This window comes from Clupea harengus, chromosome 21 (assembly GCF_900700415.2).
Source record: "Clupea harengus chromosome 21, Ch_v2.0.2, whole genome shotgun sequence".
In the NCBI taxonomy this organism is placed as follows: Eukaryota; Metazoa; Chordata; class Actinopteri; order Clupeiformes; family Clupeidae; genus Clupea; species Clupea harengus.
In genome coordinates this window covers 12918915-12942185 of record NC_045172.1, presented here as the reverse complement: position 1 = coordinate 12942185, position 23271 = coordinate 12918915, and the positions used below count along the sequence as shown (strand labels likewise).

Sequence of the window (23271 nt, the reverse complement as noted above, 5' to 3'; positions counted from 1 at the left end):
TATCATGTCCTCAGGGTTAGACAGTCTCAGAAACAGACTTGCTCAACTCATTCACTGCCTCATTTGAGAGTCCAACTGGGGGCTGCTGCAGACTGAAACAGATTACATATATATATTACTTAATACTGTAATAATAGACCAGTAGATAGCTTTCTTTAGCCTATCAACCCTTAATTGTTATACACGTTATAAGTGAAATGAAAGGCTTATCTTACATGACACTGGGTAAGGGTGGGCAATTACGCTAACAGACAGAGAATGGCATTCAGTCAATTACACATATCACTCATACTCAAAAAGGATAACAGAAATACCTCTTACATTAACAAAAGCTAGAAGACACAAGTGCATTCTAAAAAGGAACACTAGACACCAAATTAGACATTAGCTCACATTGCCACAGGCGCAGCATTATGGGGAGATCACAACATTTGCAGGCGCTATCACGTTGCAATGCAATTAGTCACTAAAATAAATCAGTTATGATGGTATGATAAAATGACACAATGCACATTAAACAGTAGGTCTAACTTGAAGCTGAACTTGATATTTGGCAAAAACCTTCTGGCCTTTGGTTTTCTGTCACTCATTGACATTCAAGACCAATTTGATTTGATTAATTGGTAATGCTTACAGGACCTGTTTGTGTTTGGGTGCAAGTCCTTGCTAGCTCATATCGAGACCTCTGTGCAAACTGCTGCTCTCTCAGGTCAGTCAGGTAATTGATACCGAAGGTTCACCAGTGATTATGATCATCTGTTTGTGTGAGGCTAGGCTACTGTCATGGGTGGAAGGGTTGACGATCGGTATACCCGGAAGTAATATTAATTAATGATGGGCTAATACCAGGAGTATTAGTCATTGAGTAATGGTGTCGATTGCCCAATGTTCAAACGACCGTACTTAAAAAAAAAAAGTTAATTGGCTAGATACACAACTGACCTGTTAATCAAACTTTTACACAGTGTGAAATAAGATACACACTTACATAGTTACAAGCTAGCATCAGTAAACTAAGCGTTAGGTTGGTAGTCAAACTATTGCCATCTTGGCATAGCTGCTTATTTCACATGGGGTTCAATTTTGACAACACGTCACTTACCTTGAACGTCAAGGCATCCCACTACTCATGTCATGAAATGTCTGCACTTACTGGCAAAACATACAAAATACAATACGATTTAAAAAAAATCAGGCAATCGACACCGCTACTCTACGACAAAGTAAATGACCTGTCTTAACCAAACATTAATTAATATTACTTCCGGGTATACCGATCGTCTACCCCTAACACCCATCGTCTACCGACAGGTAAAATATTTTGGCTCGTTTCCCTCTGAAACTTTTAGATTAAATGTATATACCACTGCCATCTAGTGGTCGTAGCGTCACATTAAAAAAGACAGTTGACTCTAAGAGACTTCAGAAAGTAAATCAAATTCCTTTAGGCGTCACTATGGGTATTAAAGTGCACTTTGCCCTCATTCACCTTTCAAAAGCCCGGTGGAGATAAAATAGCCATCAGAAAGTCACCTGCACCAATAACGTCATCAGTATGAGCAAGGTCTTACTCTCATATCTGGGAAAATGCATACCAAGTGCTAGGCGTTCAGGTTTAGGGGCGAAGCGCTGTAGACCCTGATATGCATGCTGATGAAGCAGAAAGGCTCCAAACGCTGCCTGGTCCACCAGACCTTTAAGACAAGCCACGAGTATTCCACCTAGGAGAGACAATTGGATAGATATGATCGCACTGCTGTAGCCCTGGCTGTGACACTGTTGTAGCAAAGCATCTTGGTTTAATTCATCTTTAAAATGCATACTTTTTATTTTCATTCATTTCTTTTAGAACAATCTTTGCACACGAGGAGACATTCATTGTATTGTTCTGCTTCTGTACATGTGTTGTTACTGCAGTGAAATTAAATTTGAACTTGTTTTATCTGTTGGAAAATTGACCTTGATTTACTTTCAAGGTTTATACATATTCACTCTAAATGATGCATCTCAAACTCATAGTCTATCGTGTATCTGGTAGCTTCTTTTAAAAACGTTTTTCCAAATCAAAGGCTAGTTAGTGACTGGGGGGTACCTTATGTATGTTTACAATCTATACCAAAGAAAACAGCAATGTTCTTTTCTCACATGGATGTAAAGAAAATAGCTTATATCATGAGACAGCGCCAGGTGAAATGAGGAACGTTGACAATAAACTGGCAATGTAGGTCAAGGTGAGGGATCATGATAAGCAATGCAAAGTTTTAGAGACTAGCTTGCATTATAACAAATCACTCTACAGTTTCACAATCTGTTGTCAATCCTGTGGCGTTAATTTAAACAGATAACTCATAACATTCAATAAGTATTAAACTCACATTGGTTGGGTGGCGTTATTTAGACACTTGCGCCTGTTTTTGGAGAACGGCAACTTGTTGACACTCCCTAAAACAGGGTGGTTCTTCCACAACCTCGAAGTCGAGGGGAAAAGTCGCATAGGAAGCCTTGTCTATCCCTTTTCTTGCAATTAAAACACCCGGACTGAGAGTTGACTCGCCAAAACCTTTTCTGAAGTTGTTGTTAGAAGGGGATGCTGGGGGTTGCAGATATGACGGGCAGGTAAGAGTCATTGCTGTGAAAAGACAGACAAGGCTAATTATTGTGTTTTGCTTTATACCAACTAGCGATCCGAGCATCAATCCGAGGTAACGTTAGCGTAGCTGTATATAGCCTAGCTAGGTAGCTAAATCATTAGCCAGCTCGACTATTTGGGCAACTGCCAACTTTAACTATCGTACAGAGAGGTAAACCTTGTTTGTAAATCATCATTACCTTACGTAACTATTAAAACATCTGAAGTACGTATTGACTGCATTCTTGTCTATTTGGCCAACCAAATATAGTCAGTGCGAACCCATCCATGTATTCGCGGGATGGGCTAGCTAGTTAGCAAGTCGAAGGACACTCAACTTAGACATTTAATGTCTACGTGACCATACTGGCCCCACTGACATCAGTTCCTACAACATAAGATGGCACGATATCAGGCGTTAGCTTGTTAAATTTAGTTAGCCATTTAACTTAGCCGGTCAGTAATAAAGTTGGCTTTGGTAAGTTACAGGGCTACACCCAAACAGCTATAGTAACGTTAGTGAGTCACTAGATCTGTATGAAAATATAAATATAGCGATGACTGCTCGAACTTGAAATGGCGTTTTAGGTTGTCCGCTGGAGCATACAGAAGTAGTTCAAAAGAGAATTCTAATGAGAAGGAAAAATATGAGCCATATGCTTTTCATGTTAACTAACATTCCTGACATACTTGATGACGGCTGTGGGAGGATTTCAGATATGCTTCCTTTGGGAACTTGTGAAAATAACCCCTTTCCTGTCAACACACTATCCCATGATTTACTGTTTACTGTGTCTATATTTTAATAACAAATTCCGAGAGTGGAGAATCATCGGCTTTGTAATGGTGGCAAGGTCCATGTGAATACACTTATAACTTTAATTTAATTTCTTGCTTGCTTTCTTGCGATTTGTTGAAATTAGTTAGTTTTAAAAGTCTTTACCTATAGTTGAGGAATGACTGACCTACACAGATTATGATCTAGACAGATTATACTACCAAAAGTGCCACTGCCTTCACTTATGATGTGAATGATTTAGTTTTGCCGTGATAAGGTTCTGCAGCAGGAAAGTGCACAAACCCGTACAGTCTACAGATGTTTCTTCAAGAATGGACGCTGAGCATTTAACCATCCAGTTGTCAATCTAGTTTGTCTCAAGTGCCTGTGAAGTTGTGAGGTAGCACATCTCACACATCAGTGTTGACAGTAACTTGTCTTTTGAATTTCCTTTTACACACACGCTCATCAAGTTAGTGTGCAAGGTAGCTCTCCCTCTCCCTTGCTATCTCTCACATCTTGTTCTGATGTGTAAACCGTCCCTTGCTGGTATGCTGTGAACACTGGTGCTGGACATGCTGTGAATAATGACAGCCATCTTGACCAAATTAGGAGACCTAAGAGTACTAGAGTGGGCGCACTGTTTCCGTAGCTACAGTGCTCAACACTCACACTCTGTCCCCTATAGGCTAGTCCTCCACTTATGATGTCAAAGGGATGATATGTCTGGACTGGGCGAGGGGTGGCGGGGGTGTGTGATTCATATCTGACAGTGCGTTAAAAGTGTGTGGGTAGAGGGAAGGAGAAAGAGTGGCTGGATTCTTGAGAATTGGTCTTTCCCTTAGTGGTGTGTGTGTGTGTGCATTTGTGAGTCAGAGACACATATAGCACTGTCCAACAATTGTAGGCCTTGGCATTTATCTTAACATAGCTGTTTTTTTCTTCTTCAGCATTTGTGTGAAGTGCATCCTCAGTTATAGCATTGTTTCCAACGTGCCTTACATTGCGCAGTACTGTAGTACAAAATCAATTCTTATGCGCCAAGTACATAATTTCTGTGCGGCCGTCACAGCTGATTAATAGCACACCAAATGAATGAAATGTGAATTTTGTCATTAGTAAAACATTATTTGTAAGCCTAGGCTACTTAATGTGTCATAGCCTTTCCTAGTTAGTGATGCAGGATATTTATGAGTAAGTGAGTAAGGCTAGTGTAGAGAATTGCAAATGCAACTTCTGTGAATATGTCTGTGGTCAGACAAGCCTTTTAACCGCCGAACAGGCACTCTGACTTATTGGGTGTGGTCAAAGCTTTTTCCATCCACAGAAAGGCCCCTTTTGCCATGTGAAGTGAATGTATCTCTTATGTCTTCAAAAAATTGTCTTAGGCCAAAGCTTGTGTACTTTTTTTACTACAAGGGGGCAGCACACCGCCTAGGACAAGTTATTTGTTAATTGAATCACTTTCTCTGTGGGTGTATGATCCAAATCAGTTGTGTTGGTAGATGTTGTTCTGTATTATCTGTTGTCTCGTTCCACACATGTATTAATAATTACCTCGCACAGAGGTTAGTCTCATACTTTTGGTATTCATGGTGAAATGTGTTTTCTGGTTATTGCTTTTGCTGTAAATTATCATGGTATGGGACGGGTATAGGTTTTCTTTCTCTCTGGCGTGTTTTGGCATTTTTACAGCGTCATATTTAATTCAATGGGCTTCGGATGGGTTATTACCCCATAGCCAGGGGCGGCCCTAGCACATTTGGCGCTCTAGGCGAGCTTCACTTCTGGCGCCCCCCCCCCCCCCAAATAAAATATATTTTGTTTTCCCCACGAAAACGGAATTGCAACTTTCAAACGCTATTTTGCCCTGTAAGACTGCATTTCTTTCACATAAACACAACAACGATCGCGACAATGAACAAACATTAATTCAAGAACAAATCACTGAGAAAATGTCACGCCTGTGCTGGACTATGCTCCGGCCACGCCCCCTGTTGAACTGTTTATGGACACACACCCACCTCCACGTCATCTTCCCAATCGCCTGCAAATAATGTTTTCTTAGTCTTCTAAAAGTGAATCTAAAATGATATAACAAAAGTATGTATTATCATCATTTGTTAAATTTAGCTATTATGTAGTTATTAAGCATGTTGGTGTATTTGGACAGCCTGACATTTTTTTATCCCAAGATGCATAGCTCTTGATTAGTTGAATCATGTCTAATTAAACTGGCTAGCTCGCTCCACCAAAACTAAAGCTGTCCAAATTTGATTACTCAAATTTTTATGACGCAAAATGACGCAAATTGCGGTACAGCTGAACTTGAACTGATGTTTCGACTGAATGGCAATAACAAGGAACGTCACAAGTCACTGGCTAGCTAGCGTTAGCTAACTAGCAAGATTACATACAAACCATTCGCTAAAGTTGACAACACTTGGATTTTTACCAGTATTCCTCACTTATTGACAAGTTGCCGTGTTTGGCTTCCTTAATGGGTGTGCTATGCAACGAGTAAGATATGTGTAGTGTTGTTGCACTGGCTATTGGCTTTATATGTGCGCCCCTATTTTAATCATGTCTTTTTTTGTATAATGTAGAATAAATGGACATCATTTTTGATATACCCGCCTCTGTAAAATCATTAAAGAACTATGTGACAGGGAGTAGGAAAACGTTCAATGATAAGGTACATCTTTTCTTCTGAACTCCACTAAAGTGCCGCGGGCAATTCACGCATTCGTGAACGTTTTCTTATCTGGAATTCATTCTAGGCTAGAACAGGATTTAAGGATTTACCTTTCTCCTTGGCACGTTTCTTTTCTTCTTCCTTTCTTTTCTTCCTAAATTGCGCCCCGGATGGCTTTTGCCTCTTCATTATTTTGTTCTTCAAAGTTTCTTGAACACACACACACTCTAACCAAACGCCTCACTGTGCTTGCATGTTCTGACAACAACAAGGACGTACGTACCCCTTCCGTTTTCGATTTTTGGCTCATTTTACCCTAATGTTAGAATTAGTTTTTTTATGTCAAAATATTGGTTGGAGATATAGAAGGGGGCGCAAAAAAAACTCCACAATTCTTGTTTTTTTTTTTTTTTTTTTTTTGCTGGGCGCAGTTTTTTGCGCCCCCCTCTGAGTGGCGCCCTAGGCGACCGCCTATACCGCCTGTAGGAAAAACCGCCCCTGCCCATAGCCCTGTGTTTGCGGTAGCATTTGTGTTGTAACATTGTGGCAACATCATTGACATTCTCAGCATCACTGTGATAGCAATACCATTGGCAATGCCATGATAAAGACGACTGTTCTTAACTGTATGTTATCTGCCATTGCCGATGCCTTGATGAAAAACAATTATGTTTTAGGACCCATAATGTGTCTAACCTCTTTTTTCCCCGTGTGTTCCTAGTAACATGGCCAATGCCTTGGCAAATGCGGCGTGTGAACGCTGCAAGGCTGGGTTCGCTCCGGCTGAGAAGATCGTCAACAGCAACGGGGAGCTCTACCATGAGCAGTGCTTCGTCTGTGCCCAGTGCTTCCAGCAGTTTCCCGAAGGGCTCTTCTATGAGGTGAGACCACTTCTCTGAAGACCTTTGCTGTGCATGAGCAGTGCATCATCATTTCATGTAACACTTGGGGAATTAGTGACATGTAGGCGTAAATAGCGCAACAGTTGTGACAATCACATTTTGGAGTTTTCGCTATGTTTAAATTTGGATAAGCAGCTTTTTCGAGAGATAATTCTGTTCCACAAAATTAAACTGTTATTCTGTTTTTTCTTTCCCTCTTCTATCTCTGTAGTTTGAGGGCAGGAAGTACTGTGAGCATGATTTCCAGATGCTGTTTGCCCCTTGCTGTCACCAGTGTGGTGAGTGAATGCTAGTCTTCCAAAACAACTCCGAAATGTACAACCTAGTACATCTTGTGCTGTTGAAAAAAAAAAAACGATTTTGAAGGATGGCCATTTTTTCATTTTGCCCTTAGGATGTGTGATTGAGCAGTTTGGCTCCCCTCATAAAACTATTTGGCTCTGGTGTTTGTGTGTGTGTGTGTGTGTGTGTGTGTGAGAGAGAGAAGCAGGGTAGAGTATTATGTAGTATAAACTGTGTGTGTGTCTGTGAGTGTGAAGCAAGGTAGAGTATTATGTAGTATAAACTGTGTGTGTGTGTGTGTGTGTGTGTGTGTGTGTGTGTGTGTGTGTGTGTGTTTGAAGCAGGGTAGAGTATTATGTAGTATAATATGTATATGTAGTATTATGTGTTGTATCATTCTTGTGGCCATGGTTGAATAATTTGGCGGGTGTCCCAACTGGACTTCAACTCGCTGTCCAGAAGCTCTCAAGGAGTCACAGAGTTTGATTTAGTGCTAAAAATAAGAATGTAAACAAAGCTGTGTTTATTCACACAAAAGTCATGCTGGGTTTGTTTAAGCCAGAGAGATATCTACACGACAGTTGTGTACTAAAGGTATGCCTCTGACATTTTCTGCTGTTATGTGCTTTGGTGTGCTGGGCTGCATTGTACTGTGTTGTGTTGATATGTAGGAGAGTTCATCATTGGCCGCGTGATCAAGGCCATGAACAACAGCTGGCACCCGGACTGTTTCTGCTGTGACATCTGCCAGGCTGTGCTGGCTGACGTGGGATTCGTCAAGAACGCTGGCCGGTGAGTTCTTAGCGCACAGGGCCAATCTGGGGCTGAGGGGGGGGTCTTGATAATGATCAATTTCACTCCAAACGCAGGTGTTGCTTATTACGGTGGGGAGTTCATTAGCAGTTATTTAAAGAATGTGATGGTTAGATATGGATTTAAACGAGCACAGTTGATTACATGTGCTCCATAAATTCTCAAGACTACAAACATATTTATTCCCTTATTCATTCAAGTGCGTTTTCTAGTACAGATAATGGACAGATTCCATCAGTATATCAGTATTTGTGCTCTGGGAATTGGACCACTTTATATACACCTTCTTTATAAGTTGCTTTTGTATATTTTACAAGTTAAATGCATCATTTTGGTGCACTTTGAGAGCAAAATGAAGAGGTTAGATCTATGAAGAACTTTGTGCTCAAAACTCTGTGCTTTAGTAATTTAATCATGAACACTGGTTGTATAGATATGAATGGTGATGACACAGCACAAAGGTCACACCCACAAAGCATAGTAATGGAGTTTAACAGTTCACAAACGGTGAAAACAAAAACCCGATTAGAGCACACATTAAAGAAATTAAGCAGAAGTGGTTACGAGTGTTCAACTGCCGAAAATAGACCTGTTTCGATCGATCAAACAAACTATAGAACGTAGGGGGGTGGATGACACAATTTCTCATTTCGATGAATAGTACAAACCCATTAGAGTCCATGTATGCCTTTAATACAGATTCATAATGAATTATTATAGGTAGGGGACATGGTATATATAAACATCCCTTTTGGCAAACTGCACCCTGGATTGGGCATTTAATTAATTATCCTGGGCTTTGAGAAAATCAGTTCTAATGTCCTTTTGTAATTGAACTCCTCTGGGCTGGGCCCACTGCTGGAGACTCTCAGGCAGGCAGGCAGGCAGCCAGGTGCTCTCTTTGGAGCCTGTGACACAGGTCCCATTGACCTGAAAATGAAGGTAACTACAATTAGCCAAATGATTAAAAATAAAAGGAGTATTCACAAATAGCGTAACGTTACATGAAAAGTCAACGTGCACCTCAGAGGCTGAAAATAGTGACGTTGTCAGAGCATGTGCATGACCTCATACAATGGAATGCCCGTCAGAGTGCACCGCTTGTTTTAGCCAGAGGGCCCTCAGGTCCCAGGTTGAAAAATTCAGAAGTTTCCCTTAATTCACTCCCCATTACCCTTGGCAAGACTCTCCGTGTCTCCAGACACTATTTAAAGCAAAGCGAAAGATTGTCATATCATTTAATGATGTCTTTTAATTTCCATTTATGTCTGTCTATCTATCAGTAGATTGCAGTGCACTTAAGCGTTACTGATGTTTCCATTGGCTTTAGCTTCATTGTCAGACCTGGCTAGTAGGCAGGCTGAGCTATGGGGAAATGAATATGGAAGCCAGGCTACACTTGTTATTACGTCTATCAACACCACAGCTGGCAGTGGAGCAGTGAGAGGCTAGGTCTCACAGCACAAGGCATGTAAACTCCTCTGTGGTACTGCTACCACATCTGTGCACACATTACAAAGAATTTTGTCATGAAATCATCAAGTTATGAAGTGAGATATTTGTGGAACAAACTGCAGTTAGCGATGTGGACATGGCAGTCAACTTTCATGGCTATGAGCAGACAATCTTTTTTCTTTTTTATCCCTAATGTATGGACATATTTTTTACAGTGGTAGTCATGATCAGCATTAAACCTGAGTGTTAATGGCTCAAAAGCCAAGAAAAGCAAGAGTAGAAGTAGAAGTTCACCCTAACTCGTGTGTCTGTGTGTCTGTGTGTGTGTGTGTGTGTGTGTGTGTGTGTGTGTGTGTGTGTGTGTGTGTGTGTGTGTGTACTGCAGACACCTGTGTCGGCCGTGTCACAACCGCGAGAAAGCACGTGGCCTGGGAAAATACATCTGCCAGAAGTGTCACGCCATCATTGAAGAGCACCCCCTCATCTTCAAGAATGACCCTTATCACCCTGACCATTTCAACTGCAACAATTGCGGGTAAGTTTGAGTTTGTGTGTGTGATTGAAAGTTAACTATTCCCATACAACTCTACCCTGACTGTTTGGATTGTGTCAGACCCCTAATAAAGACTGTGTGTTTGTGACTGTAAGGAACTGAATGTTGGTACTGCTAACACAAGGAGGATCATGCTTCTGGCCCTGTTCTCTTAGTGTGTGTTCGCTACAAGAACCCAATCCGTGTGTGTGTGTGTGTGTGTGTGTGTGTGTGTGTGTGTGTGTGTGTGTGTGTGTGTGAATTCAATTAAATTGTATGTACATATATAGTGCCAAAACAATAAAATTGTCTCGAGGCACTTTACAGAGCCCAGGGCCTGAAACCCCCTAAGAGCAAACTATGTCGATGGTGGCAATTAATTACATTGCAGGAAAATGCCACATGCTAATGTGTGTGTGTGTGTGTTCCAGTAAGGAGCTGACTTCCGATGCCCGAGAGCTGAAGGGGGAGCTCTACTGCCTGCCATGCCATGATAAAATGGGCGTGCCCATCTGTGGGGCGTGCAGGAGACCCATAGAGGGCCGTGTCGTCAATGCCATGGGGAAGCAGTGGCATGTGGAGGTGGGTACCCCGTGGAATATCCCTGTGTCATGTTAGACACTTCATTGGTTTGTTGTTGTTGTTGTTGTTGTTGATGATGATGATGATGATGTTCTTTAACTGTTGCCACAATAACATCAGATATTATTTTTCTGTTACTATAATTTTAGTGACACTGTCGTCACTGCAGTTGGTGAAGTGACCTTAGTTTATAGGCCACGTGGTTACATTATATTTGATGGCACTGGTTCAAGTTTCTTACATGCCTCTTACTATTTATAAATACTACATTTTTAGATGTGTCTTACTTACTGAAACACAGGCACATACTGTACTGTAGTTGTGACCTCGTCAGATTTATTTTGTACGAGTTTTACTATTTAAGAGAAGAAAGTTCTCACTGAAATGCGACCGCTCTGTGAGATGTTCTTTCTTTTCATTTTACTCCACCCCATTCCTTTTATCCCTTCTGTCGTTGCATCTTCTCATCCTTCGTGTGTGTACACACACTTTTCTCTGCACATTCCTGTATTCCATTTCTCCTGTTCTCACTGAATCCCTTCATCCGCTCATTTCCCTTTTTTGTTTTCACTCTTCATTCACTCCTGTCCTCCTCCTCACTCCCTCTCTCCTCCACTGTTGCCATGGCAGCACTTTGTGTGTGCGTGGTGCGAGAGGCCCTATCAAGGCCAGCCGTATTACGAGCGGCAGGGCCACGCCTACTGTGAGACACACTTTAACATGGTGAGACAGTATACAAACAAGACTGTGGACCAAAAGTGCCCGTGTGTGTGTGTGTGTGTGTGTATACAGAGTGTGCCGTTTCCTTTGGTAGGATTGCCACCCCTCTGCTCTCTGTGCCTTGTTGTCTTCCATCTGTCCTGAATGATGTACCAGGTTAAGTACTGTGGCTTTTGCCTACAGCAGCATGACGCATAGTATGTGTGTGTATGTGCTTGCAGCATTTTGTGTGTGCTAAGTGCGAGAAGCCATTCCTCGGTCACCGCCACTATGAGAGGAAAGGACTGGCCTACTGTGAGACTCACTATAACCAGGTAAAACCACGTCACTTTTAAGTATATACCTTGAAATGTTCAAGTGCAAAATGGCCGTCTTGCTCCTCCTGTGTTGTTGATATTAACTGGGGTGTTTCAGCGTTTATTGAGGGACGGGTGGGGGGCTGTGGTATTTCATAAAGGAAGTTATGTGAATTTGCCGAATAACCGTGCTTGAACATGGTCTGATGTGAAAACTGCCATTTCTGGTTTTATTCAGTGCAGTCTTTTCGGCTGACCTCAGTAATCCTGCTCAAATGCGTGAAGTAGTGTGTGATATCAGTAGGCATGAGCAGGTATAAACACTGCTATTATTCAAGTGCACGTTTGGCATTTTGCATGGTTTACTGCCATGGGATTGGAAATGAGGGTGGTGTGACTATTTGTGTGTGTGCGTGTTTGGGTGAATCTGCATTGTTACTGAGTTTTGAGTTTGTTCCTCTCTCCCGTAGCTCTTTGGTGACGTGTGCTACCACTGCAACCGTGTGATTGAGGGCGATGGTGAGTGGTGACCTCTGACCTTTGTGACGCCACATGCCTAATTGAACCATGCCCATAGCTGTTGTAGTGTTGCCCTTGATTGTTGAACAAAAGTGTCAGTAGTAGATGCTGGTGTGAGGGCCGGACTGATGAAATCATGATCATGTTTGGTAGCTGTAGCATATATTTAGCAGTTGTGAGAGCCCAATGTTTGTTTTCTGAGATGTAATTTAGGGTGATCGTGTGTGGCAATTCTATATCACCTCCGCTCATTTTGTGTTCTGGATTCTCTACCATCAGTGGTCTCTGCTCTGAACAAAGCCTGGTGTGTCAACTGTTTCTCCTGCTCCACCTGCAACACCAAGCTTACCCTCAAGTGAGTGTATACACAGACACACAGACACACAGACACACAGACACACACACAGACACACAGACACACAGACACACAGACACACAGACACACAGACACACAGACACCCAGACACCCAGACACCCAGACACCCAGACACCCAGACACCCAGACACCCAGACACCCAGACACCCAGACACCCAGACACCCAGACACCCAGACACCCAGACACCCAGACACCCAGACACCCAGACACCCAGACACCCAGACACCCGTTCATACTTGTTTAACACGTCACACACCCAAGATGACACACGCAACAGGCATGGAAGTGATGCTCAAATGAGCTCAGACACTTCCCCTTGAGTGTGTTTTGTCTTATGTGGCAGTGACCACTATTAGCCGAACCACCGCCTGAATGTGAGTCTGACTACCAGCACTCTCCTCCACTCACGGTCACAACACAGTCAGGCACACGCACTCTCACTCTGTCCTCATGGTCTGACTCACACGTGGAGGAGGAAATGGCGGCTAGAGAGTTGGAACTGTAGTTGTGTTTTTGGTTTCAGCCATACAAACACTAGATGATTTTCACCCTCCTGCTTTTACCTTGGCTGTGTTAATTAGATCATATACATAAAGGACGCTCTAAACATCTTGATTTTAATCAGAATAGTTAATCAACTCCTCATTAGAGCGATATATATATAAATATATACGTATATAGTCTTTGCCCTGTTAAAAACAAAGAATAAAATGTATTTAAAAAGTGGAAATGAAAAAGCGTAACTGATTAAGCGATTGATTCATTGATTAACAACAATTGTGCAAAATTGAATCCTCGAATCAAGTTTGGTACTGTGTGTGGATTACGGGTTAGCAAACTGTGCTCTTGGTTCTGTGAGGACAAGCAGCCCTACTCCAGCATATTGCTCCCTGCTTTCAACACAGTTAAATGGCTTTGCACTTACAAGCTGTAGTGATGCAGCACAGAAACAAGGTATCAGCCAGACTAATGTAATAAAATGGCAAACATTTAAAAAGTTGATTGCACACTGTGGGTTCCTCATCCCTTCTAATGCTTTCTGAGTGCCTGTCTGTCTTTCCTTCCTGTGGCTTCTAACACGTTTCTCTCTCTCTCTTTCTCTCTCCACCCTCACCCTCTTCAATCCCCTATGATTTAATTACCACCTTTTTGCTCAATTTAATTCCACACATTTAAATCATTCCAATGGCTCTTTCTCATCTCACACCTGTTTCAAAAATGGTTTTCCCTCGTCTTCATACTCATTAAATAAACTCATATTCTTTGCATGTTGAACTCTTTCTCTGTCATTTGTTCTCCCATACTTTCTTTCCACCGTGTTTGTCTGCTTTCCCCTCCTCCACGCGCTTGGGGCGTGCAGGGACAAGTTTGTGGAGGTGGACTTGAAGCCAGTGTGTAAGCACTGCTACGAGCATTTTCCCGAGGAGCTGAAGCGTCGGCTGGCCCGCCGCGAGCGCGAGGCCCGGGACAAGCGCAAGAAAGCTGCCATGTGTCCGTAAACCTCTTCCTCCTCTTCCTCCTCCTCCCACCTCTCCCTTACTTCTCCTCATCCGCTTCACTTTTTTACTTTACCCCTCTGAAGGGTAAATGTTGTCTCATTTTTCTTTCCTTGTACGGCTAGTTTCTGTCATATGTAGTGTTTTCACTTTTCACCCTCTCCGCTGTTCTTTTTTTTTTTCCAGCCTCTCGTTGAAGTGGTTTCCTTTGGTTGCCGTTTTAGATCAATGATTTTGTTTTGGAGATGGGAGATGTTTTACAAGTTTGAGTGATTTTTACTCAATTTGCTTCCTTTGTCCTGGCATGAGTAAAAATCACTCAAACTTGTAAAACACAGCCCTTACCCCAGTGCTCTTACCCCAGTGCTCTTACCCCAACGCCCTTACCCCAACGCTCTTACCCCAAGGTTCACCTAACCTTAGCCCTTACAGTGTTTGTAAGACTGAATGGGTTCCTGCAGTTATGTTTGAGATTAATACCGCTCTCAAGAGATTCTCTAAAGTATGATAGTTTGAATTGTAAAGATCTTAAAGCTGACATCAGCTATATACATCTTGCTCTGTGAATTGAGCTCCATTTCTAATATTTGTTTTTTTTGCCCATCTCCAGGAACAAGTTTGTGGAGTTTGACATGAAACCTGTGTGCAAGAAGTGCTATGAGAAGTTCCCGCTGGAGCTGAAGAAGAGACTGAAGAAGCTGGCTGAGACCTTGGGGCGCAAGTAGGCCCTCTGTCCACCAGGTGGCGCCAGAACCCCACTTCCTGGCCTCATCACCACTGTGGTGCTCAACATGTGCTGGAGAGACTAAGGGTAATCCATTCAAACAGCCTTAAGTTATTCTGTGTCAGTTGTGTTCAGGGCCAAAGTAATGTGTAAAGTAACACTGTAAAAAGACCACATACTCTAGACCTAATGATTCCATCATTTGGTTTCCCCTATGGGTCATAGTTGCACTCAGTGGATTCAAGGTGTTGTAGACATGTCAAACTTGGGTATATTTACATATGCCATTTTTATGACAATTAGCTGAGAATTTTGCCCAAAGCCATTTATGAGTGTTACGCTACATTAAGTTTGGTGTAAGCTGATTGTGTTACAGTTGAATTCAATGACTGTGAGAGAATCAGTGGATCCTTGTATGTTTGGAACTATGCACCTGCCGTATGACATCTATTGTAAGTGTGTCAGATACCCAGGTTTACATTTGTTCTTAAATACACAGACATGTTGGCGTGTTGTATTTAGTTTTGTGTTCTTACCTATTTGTCTGTGGAAATCGACAATATCCCTTCAAAAGGTCTCGAGCCCCATCAACAATGTTAACACGCAGATTGATGCTCAGAGATTTGCCCTTAGTCTCTCCTTCACTGATCGACCCTTAATCAATGCTACAGGTCATTCATTATCTGTCACTACAGCGTGTCTTGCATTGTTATGCGTGGTTCAAGTATGTCACATTTGAAAATTGTCTTTGTAGAAAAGCTGAGAATCTGAGCTGAGATTTACTGTATTTAGTATTCCGTTAATTATGTCTTAAACCATCCGATGCTAATGTCCTTCCATTTCAGAAATGTTTAGCATATTGCGCCATGTATATGACAGATGGCTTGGTAATGTCTTAACTCCGGCTTTGGCCCTATTATGTTTTTTGCCTTCAGCACACCAAAGCAATGTATCATATTGTTTTATACTCAACTCAGCACTGAACTATCTCTGGTGTAAGGGCCTGGCTTATATTGCCAAACGTGGCGTGTCAATATATACTACAGTACGTGCCTACTATATATATATATATACATACAGGCAACTGATGTATCTAGATGTGTATATCACAGAGTTCACACTAGCCAAAGCAATCACAGCCTGGTTTACATATATAGTGTCATACTATGCATATAAAATGTGGCTCTTTCTTTCTCTGTCAAGTACAATTGTAAGCCTTTTTCCCCTCAAAGAGTACTGCCAATGATTGGCATGGGTGAACTGTTGTAGGACTTGTTCACTGGTTAAAATAATAGGCGCATAGAATACATCCCTGTGCTCACACAGAGTCGACTCAATTAAAAGATCCGGGGGGGGGGCTCTTTCTTTTTTTTTGTGCCTTATTTCATTAATCAGCTGCTGTAGTCCTCTAATGGTATGCAATTATGATTACGTCTTTGTGAGTTCCCCCATTCAATCCAACTCTTCATGAGTGGCTGGAGTTGTTTGCCTTCCGACAGAGACGTGCTCCATACGAACACAGTGGACCTGCCTTCTGACCCCCAGATACTTAAATCTGCCTCTCGGCTCTTGGACAATTGTCGAAAAATCTTAGCCACTGTGGACTTTCATGACCACAAAACCTAAAGTATATGTATAACAGTATGAAAATGTTTGTGTTAAGTGGATGTTATGAAAACATGATGTCTCATATTAAATGCCTGTTTAAATTTTGACGATTTAGACACTGTGGGCCTGACTGACAGACTGGGATGGCGGTGTCATCCCAGACTAAAATCGTACATTTTGATTTTGTGGGTGAGTTGTTTGTTTCTCTGTGTTTTATTGTTTTTTTGTTTTTTTTCACAAAAAGTTGACTATTCAAAATAGTGTTTTATACAAGCCTTGAGATTTTCCTTGTAAACATACTATTTGTATGCACAGAATTAATCTCTTAATAATCATATTTAATGCCAGTGTATGCAAGTGCCCATAAGAGATGTGCTTACCGTGTTTACCGAGTGACTTGTGGACTGCTACAACTCCGGGAGTTAAAAAGTACATTATACATCTTAAGAAAGATTATACAAACCAGCTAAAAGCCACATTTCATAAATCCCCCTTTTGAAACATCATTCTGCCCTGTTGGATATTGATTGCATTTTAATTTTGTTTACCGCTTCCATACCCTCACCATAAGCTTCAAAACATAATAAAAGATTTGCAACACAGCGAGTGTGGGTAATGATTTTTCATCCCCTTAAGAGGTCTATCTGATGCTTATCCTTTCTTTTAGTGTTGTTTGCTACCACTGGATGGAGACCGTAGTTTACAGGCCCACCAGTGGAAGTTCCTTTGTGCCGATAATCTTTATTACTATGGGAACTTCTGCATTAAGCCATGGATTTTAGTTTTTGAAGCCCCATGAGGTGAATGAGGCTCCTGCCCTTGTGCACTGGGGTTCCTGCGCTGTTGCCGAACTAGTAAGGTTGGGCTTTCCCTTTTTTCTTACGCTAACCAAGACGTTTCCACATTAGCAGGGATGCACTACAGGTGCAAAGCACCACTTGTGAAAATGGATTGGCTGTATTATTGCCTCTTTCAGCGATAGTTTAGTTGAGGTCTTCTGTGAAAAGGCTGTACAGATGACAATAGAAGACTTCTCACTCACTCAAGAACCTTCAGTCCCCTCTGCAGGCTGTTTGCTTCCACTCCAGTTTCACCATCTGTCTCCTCTACCAAATAGATCAATGGCCTACAGAATACACTTCATACCGTGAGCCAAACCGAGTCTAACCATAGTAAGTTTTACCGAAGTTGTATTTGAAAAGTTTGCTGGTTTTTATGCAGGACTGAAGTGAATACCACAGGATTCATTGATACTCTGGAAGCTATCCAGCTCTTGAAGGTGGGCCAAACTGTAATTAACTATCTTTAGCCATTCATTACATCATGTCTTTGAAGTGTCAGATTTGGCAGCCAATGTGATATTTTAGGAAATCAAAGAACGAACACACATGATGTCGTGTTAGCCTTGGCTGAGGGATTTTGTTCACCTGAGTTGGCGCACCTGCACAGATTTTCGGTGAAGTTGCTGAGAGTAGTGAACACAGCTGAAGTATCCCCACCATGAGTTTTAGAGATGTCAAAGGAGGTTCTGAGTTAAAACCAGAAGGTTCTGTAAGAGAACATCTTTTGGCTGTAGATATTGGGAGACTCCACCTTCAGCACATTGAAGGAGGTGCTCAGTAATGTTTGCAGTTCCACCTTGCATCAGTACACCATGATGAACAAGGATTTTGTGTGTCTTCTCAAAGTGCTGCAGAACTGATGAGGATACCTTTCTCTTAATGTCAGTACCAAAGCGTTTGTGCAGTACCAAAACCCATGTCTCCAGGAAGCACAACAAGCTTGTGCTGAAGCCCATTTTCAATAAAACATTGTAGGTCTGAATGTGGTCTTGCACAATGAGCTGGTTAAGTCAGTAAATTGTAAGGGAGCAAGGTCAGTAATTTTCCAGACCTCTGGGTTTTCATTCATACAGTAAAATGAACTATGAATGAAAAAAAAACTATGAATTAACTCTAAATGATTGGATACCTGGACGTCATGGTCTGATGCTGAGAAATAGTGAAAGACTCATGAATCTGACCCAGGAACAGTGACTAACTAATTTAATGAATGGGAAAATAAATATTATACATTATGTTTTTAAAGAGGGATTGTAGACAGACTTGGATAGGTTGGTAAAGACTAGATTAATACATTCTGTTTCCATAATGAATATAAATGCATAACAAATCTGATGTGAAATGCAGAATTGTAGAATATGCAAATATGTTCTACAAATTTGATGCATGGTTCAGGTGAGGGACTTTTTCCCCCACTCAATTTGATGCACAAATCCATGCATTGGCAGATTCATTTGCCTGGATTTTGAGTCCCTTCATCTTTCAAAAAGACTGGATAGCCAATTTTATCTATTGTTAAGCTGTTCACTGTTGGCATTCAATTTTGACATATCAGGTGGGCATACGTACGGTATGTTATGCAATGAACAATGCTTAATTATCAGTGTATGTCAGATCAAGGCCTGTATTCACAAAGCATTTTATCTTACTACTACGATACTCATACTAAATGATTCAAACTAAAAGTTTGCTGCTGAGCTGCTGTGACCAACTTGTATTGAGGAAAAGCCAAAACTCCTAAGGTAAGATAAGGTAGTTGTCAGAAGTGTTCATTTCATTGTACATTTGCAGATTCTATTTGGTGCTCAATTATTTTATAATATTACCTTTCCCATTAAATTAAATTAACCTAAATTATGTGGGGAAAAACTGATATGGGCTGCAATGGGGAAACACCACTCAAGGTACTGCAGCAATGCCACTTGTGTGAAGTTCATATAGCCTAAGGTTTCAAGTAGGCCATCACTTAAAACTGACTGAAGCTTTTATTTTACTCCCTATTTGGTTGAGCTCTCATGGCCTAAGTTTATTGGTGTGTGTTCAACATACAATAAACTGCCAATAAAAAGGAACTGCCGGAGCCATGATTAAACCGGAGGGACCCACACCCTCTCCCTACTTACTTCCACCCTGTGAGTTCATGTGGAGGATCTGCCATATTAAAGGTCATCCAAAACCAGTTAGCAGGGAGTGGAAGTAGGTTATAAATCCCTCCAACAGTGAGGCCCAATCCCAGTGTCCCCCCTAAGGCCTGAACCCCTCGCAGACTTAATTAAAGTCACCTGGTAAGTGATTGAGTGCGAGAGGCTGCAAGGGAAGCACGTTGTGATTACGTTACCTTGACGATGCCTAAATACGTGCTTTTGGGAGTTTTACATTTTGCACTTTCTTCACAACTGAGGTACTCAAGGGACCGACTATCTGATTTGAACGTGGTCCAGGCTTACAGAGTGGACGTGAGTTAGTTGTGTTACGACCCGGCTCTTGGGAAGCAACATAAGGAGAACACAGACACAAATACCTTAAGTTAACCAGTATATATATTTATTAAGTATAGGGGAAAAGGTAAGTGGAGAGCAAGGTGCTTGTCCTGCCGCCAGGTAAGCAGTTGCAGTGTGAGAGAGAGATTGAAAGAGGGGTGTGGCCAGTTCCGAAAGGGAACCGACAGCTGCAGGCAATCACCCGTGATTGCAGGTGACAGCCAAGGCATCTGTAGAGAAGACAAACCGTGATATAATCAAGTAAATAATCAATGACTCTTTTTTGTAAAAATAGCATCGTTAAGCAAAAATCAAAAGAAATGGATGATGGTGTGTCATTTAATTATAGAGTAATTTATAACATCAGTGAAACTTATATGTAGCAAAAGCAGTAAAGCACGGAAGATTGAAAATAAGTAGACCTTCATTATACAACATGTGTGAGTACATATAACAGCATATGGAAAAGTAAATGAAACATGAAATTCAGCTCCACACACATAATTGAAGGAGTAAGGAGTAAAGAAATCCTATATTTCCCAGAGTCTCACATTTTTTTATAGTTTTTATTTATTTATTGTGATATTTCCAAGACAACGACCCTGACATCTTTCTTTTTTTTCCGTGGAGGGCATACCAAAGCCCATCCCAATAGACAACATACTATTTTTAGTGCCTGTTGTCATATGCTATATGGTGTCTAATTGATTTTTAGTATAAATGGTGCCGGAAGTAAGTATCCATGGGAGGACATTTTTTAAATATGTCTGTGGTCAATTTGGTGTTTCTTGGGCTGAAGTAGCGAGCATAGCACTGGCCATTGAGATCAATGGGGGTGGTACTTCCTCATCTCTCCAAATCTATATAATACCTCCGTAGTGTAGACCGGAGCTAGTTCAAGTTTACAATCAAACGTTTCGTTCGATTCATTTTCGCCACTGAGTGGGTTGATCCAGGTGGTTGGTGACGTTTTTGCATCCTTTACAAGCGCCAGCATTATTACCTTGAGATTGAGACTTTTACAGTGATTCTGCTTCTGCATTCCAAAACATTGTAATGCGGAATGGTACAAACGGTCTTTTTCCGGTCTGGGAGTTGGTCTGATTGAGTTGGAGTTGGAGTGATTTTGAAGTCCTATCGACTACTTCTTAACTTAGTTTTGCTACTTTTAGTGCTAAGGGGCTCTGTGAATTACTCTTAGTAAAAAAAAAATATTCCCAAGGTTAAGACTGACATGCCCATTATTTCCAGGAGTTTCTCCTAAATCAGCAAGTGAGGAGCTACTTTTAGCCTTAAGATGCTATGTGAATACAGCTTAGAATAATAACTAATTAAGAACACACTGGATACAGCACGACTGTGCTGATTTAGACCAGTTTATGAAGTGTGAAATGCGTTCTCTGACAGTTACCAGACCGTACCACACAAAAAAGAGGCCTGTGTCTGCTCGTCTGTGTGTCATTCATCTAGAGCTTTGTACATTTATTTATTTCATTACACCACAACAGACCAGGTCACAGAGCGGCTGAGATGATGCTATAATTCCTTTCAGCTCTCTTCAGACGCATGAAAATGGGGCCATGGTAAGGTCGAGAGCTCGTCTCAAACCCATGAACGCACCTTTTCTCCTACCCAATACGATATCTTTCCACCATAGTCATCCCATATGCTGAAAAAGTGCTGACATGTCATCTGTACTCCTTTTGTGGCACTGCGTTATCGATTTTCTTTTTTGTGTGCCGAGGTAGTTCAGAGAGAGCTATGATAACACTTTGGAGATGAGAATTACAGGGGAGAGTCTATCTGTCTTCTTAATGTCAATGTATTGATTTTTGTCGTCTTCCTTTTTCTCACGCAGAAATCTGGTGCTCAGGTGCACCAATGGCTGAAACACATGCTTCTGTAATTGAATGGAAATTGAGAGCAGTGGCACTCACACACACACAATGTCCCTATAGTTTCTTCTTCTTCTGAGGCTGTTTTCATTCATGGCATACCACGGCTACTCAGGGCTCTTCTGCTAATTTTAGAGCTCTCGCAGTGTCTCATTACATCACTGGTGCTTTTTCTTTTCAGCCTAAAAGTACACCCTGTTCACTGGAAATTAAAACAAGACAAAAGTTCTTGCTTTTTTTCCTACTGGGAACAAAGGAAGACCCACTTACGTGCCTATAGGTGAAGACAATTTAATGACAGGAGAACTTAATGTTCCCGTTCTCCTTTCCATTTCCCTTCTGTATTGTCTTGATATAGACCCTGTTTTGGAAGATCAGAGTTCCGGCTTTAGGATACTTTAGGAAACAAAGCGTACCTATGTTAGTTATCGGACAGTGTCAAACATCGGCCATTCAATCAAAATGCTAAGTTTAATAATGGATTAACAATCTATGACTTCAGTTTAATAATGGATTCACATGACAACGCAAACGTTTGCCGATAACACACGCCGTCCGATAATTAACACCGTTACGATACTGCAGCTGCCCCAGTGTGAAGAAGTGGCAGCATGTTTCAGTGGGGAACATGACAACTTGGGACTGTTAATTGTGTTGTGGTATGTAACCACACATGTTTACATGTTTCACATTTTTACAGTCAGTTAGCCAGGGCCGTTTTGGTAATTTGCAACTGTTGAATGAATAAATAAATGAATCATGGTTTATTCAAGAAGATGGCGCTGGTCTCCAAACTGTATGGGATTTTCTCTCCTGACACCCACAAATGAGTACACTGAGAATGTTGAAATCAAGGTGATGATCAAACCTGTATCTGTGCGTCTGAGTGAACACGTAGATGTACGTATATGACGATCTTAAACCCTGCATGCGTTCGCATTTGGGCTTTGTTAAAGTGTGTGTGTGTGTCTGTGTGTGTGTGTGTCTGTGTGTGTGTGAGGTATGAGTCCATGCTAGTGTGGCCCTTGACTTGATCTCAGAGATTATCTCTGTATTAGGTCTCAACCCTCGACTTGTGCCAGGGCTTTATGTGTGGGATGAGCCTGGTAGCTAGGCAGAGAGTCCCACAGATGGAAAGTGAACTGCGGGCTCCCCCACGTGTCCTATTCTTCAGCACAGGTGACACGTCCATCATCTCTATTCGAAGTTCCCCTGTGCTCCAGAGCTCTACAGAGCTATCTGGCATCAGAGAAGTCAGTGGGGTTTTTATTCTTTTCTCAAATGTAATCCATATAATTATCTCCATGTGAGAGACAGATGGGGAAAGAGGAGGCGGAGAGAATCTTTTGTACTTTAAGTGTTTCTGGACTCTGTGTGTGTGAATCAGAAGTGTTCACGTGCCATAAGTATTTCAAGGTGCGTCTTGATAGTTGATAATGAGGAAATGTGTATTTCAGAGAAGCTATACTTAGTTAGTTAGTTAGTTGTAGCTTGAACTTTTGTATTGAACTATTCTCCTAATTAATTAATTAATTAGTTAGTTCGTTCGTTAGTTGTAGCTTGAACTTTTGTATTGAACTATTCTCCTAATTTATCATTTGCTAAAATTTTTAGTATGTTGCTAGTGAAGTTGCGTCTTTTTTTCC

General features: G+C 41.5%; 1 protein-coding gene across 2 annotated transcripts; it reads left to right on the top strand.

The window, feature by feature from the left end:
* The first annotated feature begins 2456 nt into the window (after nt 1-2456).
* lims1 (LIM and senescent cell antigen-like domains 1) lies at nt 2457-15880 on the top strand. 2 transcript variants are annotated; one of them, XM_031558633.2, is made up of 11 exons: nt 2457-2616; nt 6824-6983; nt 7216-7282; nt 7958-8078; nt 9940-10089; nt 10518-10668; nt 11610-11702; nt 12155-12203; nt 12483-12558; nt 13941-14071; nt 14687-14755. In XM_031558633.2, coding segments are annotated over exons 1-11 (1029 nt in total). In that variant the 5' UTR covers nt 2457-2587; the 3' UTR covers nt 14689-14755. The 2 variants fall into 2 exon arrangements, with proteins under 2 accessions (XP_031414493.1, XP_012696204.1); XM_012840750.3 differs by lacking the exon at nt 13941-14071 and having other exon boundaries at nt 14687-15880.
* The last annotated feature ends 7391 nt before the right edge of the window (nt 15881-23271 follow it).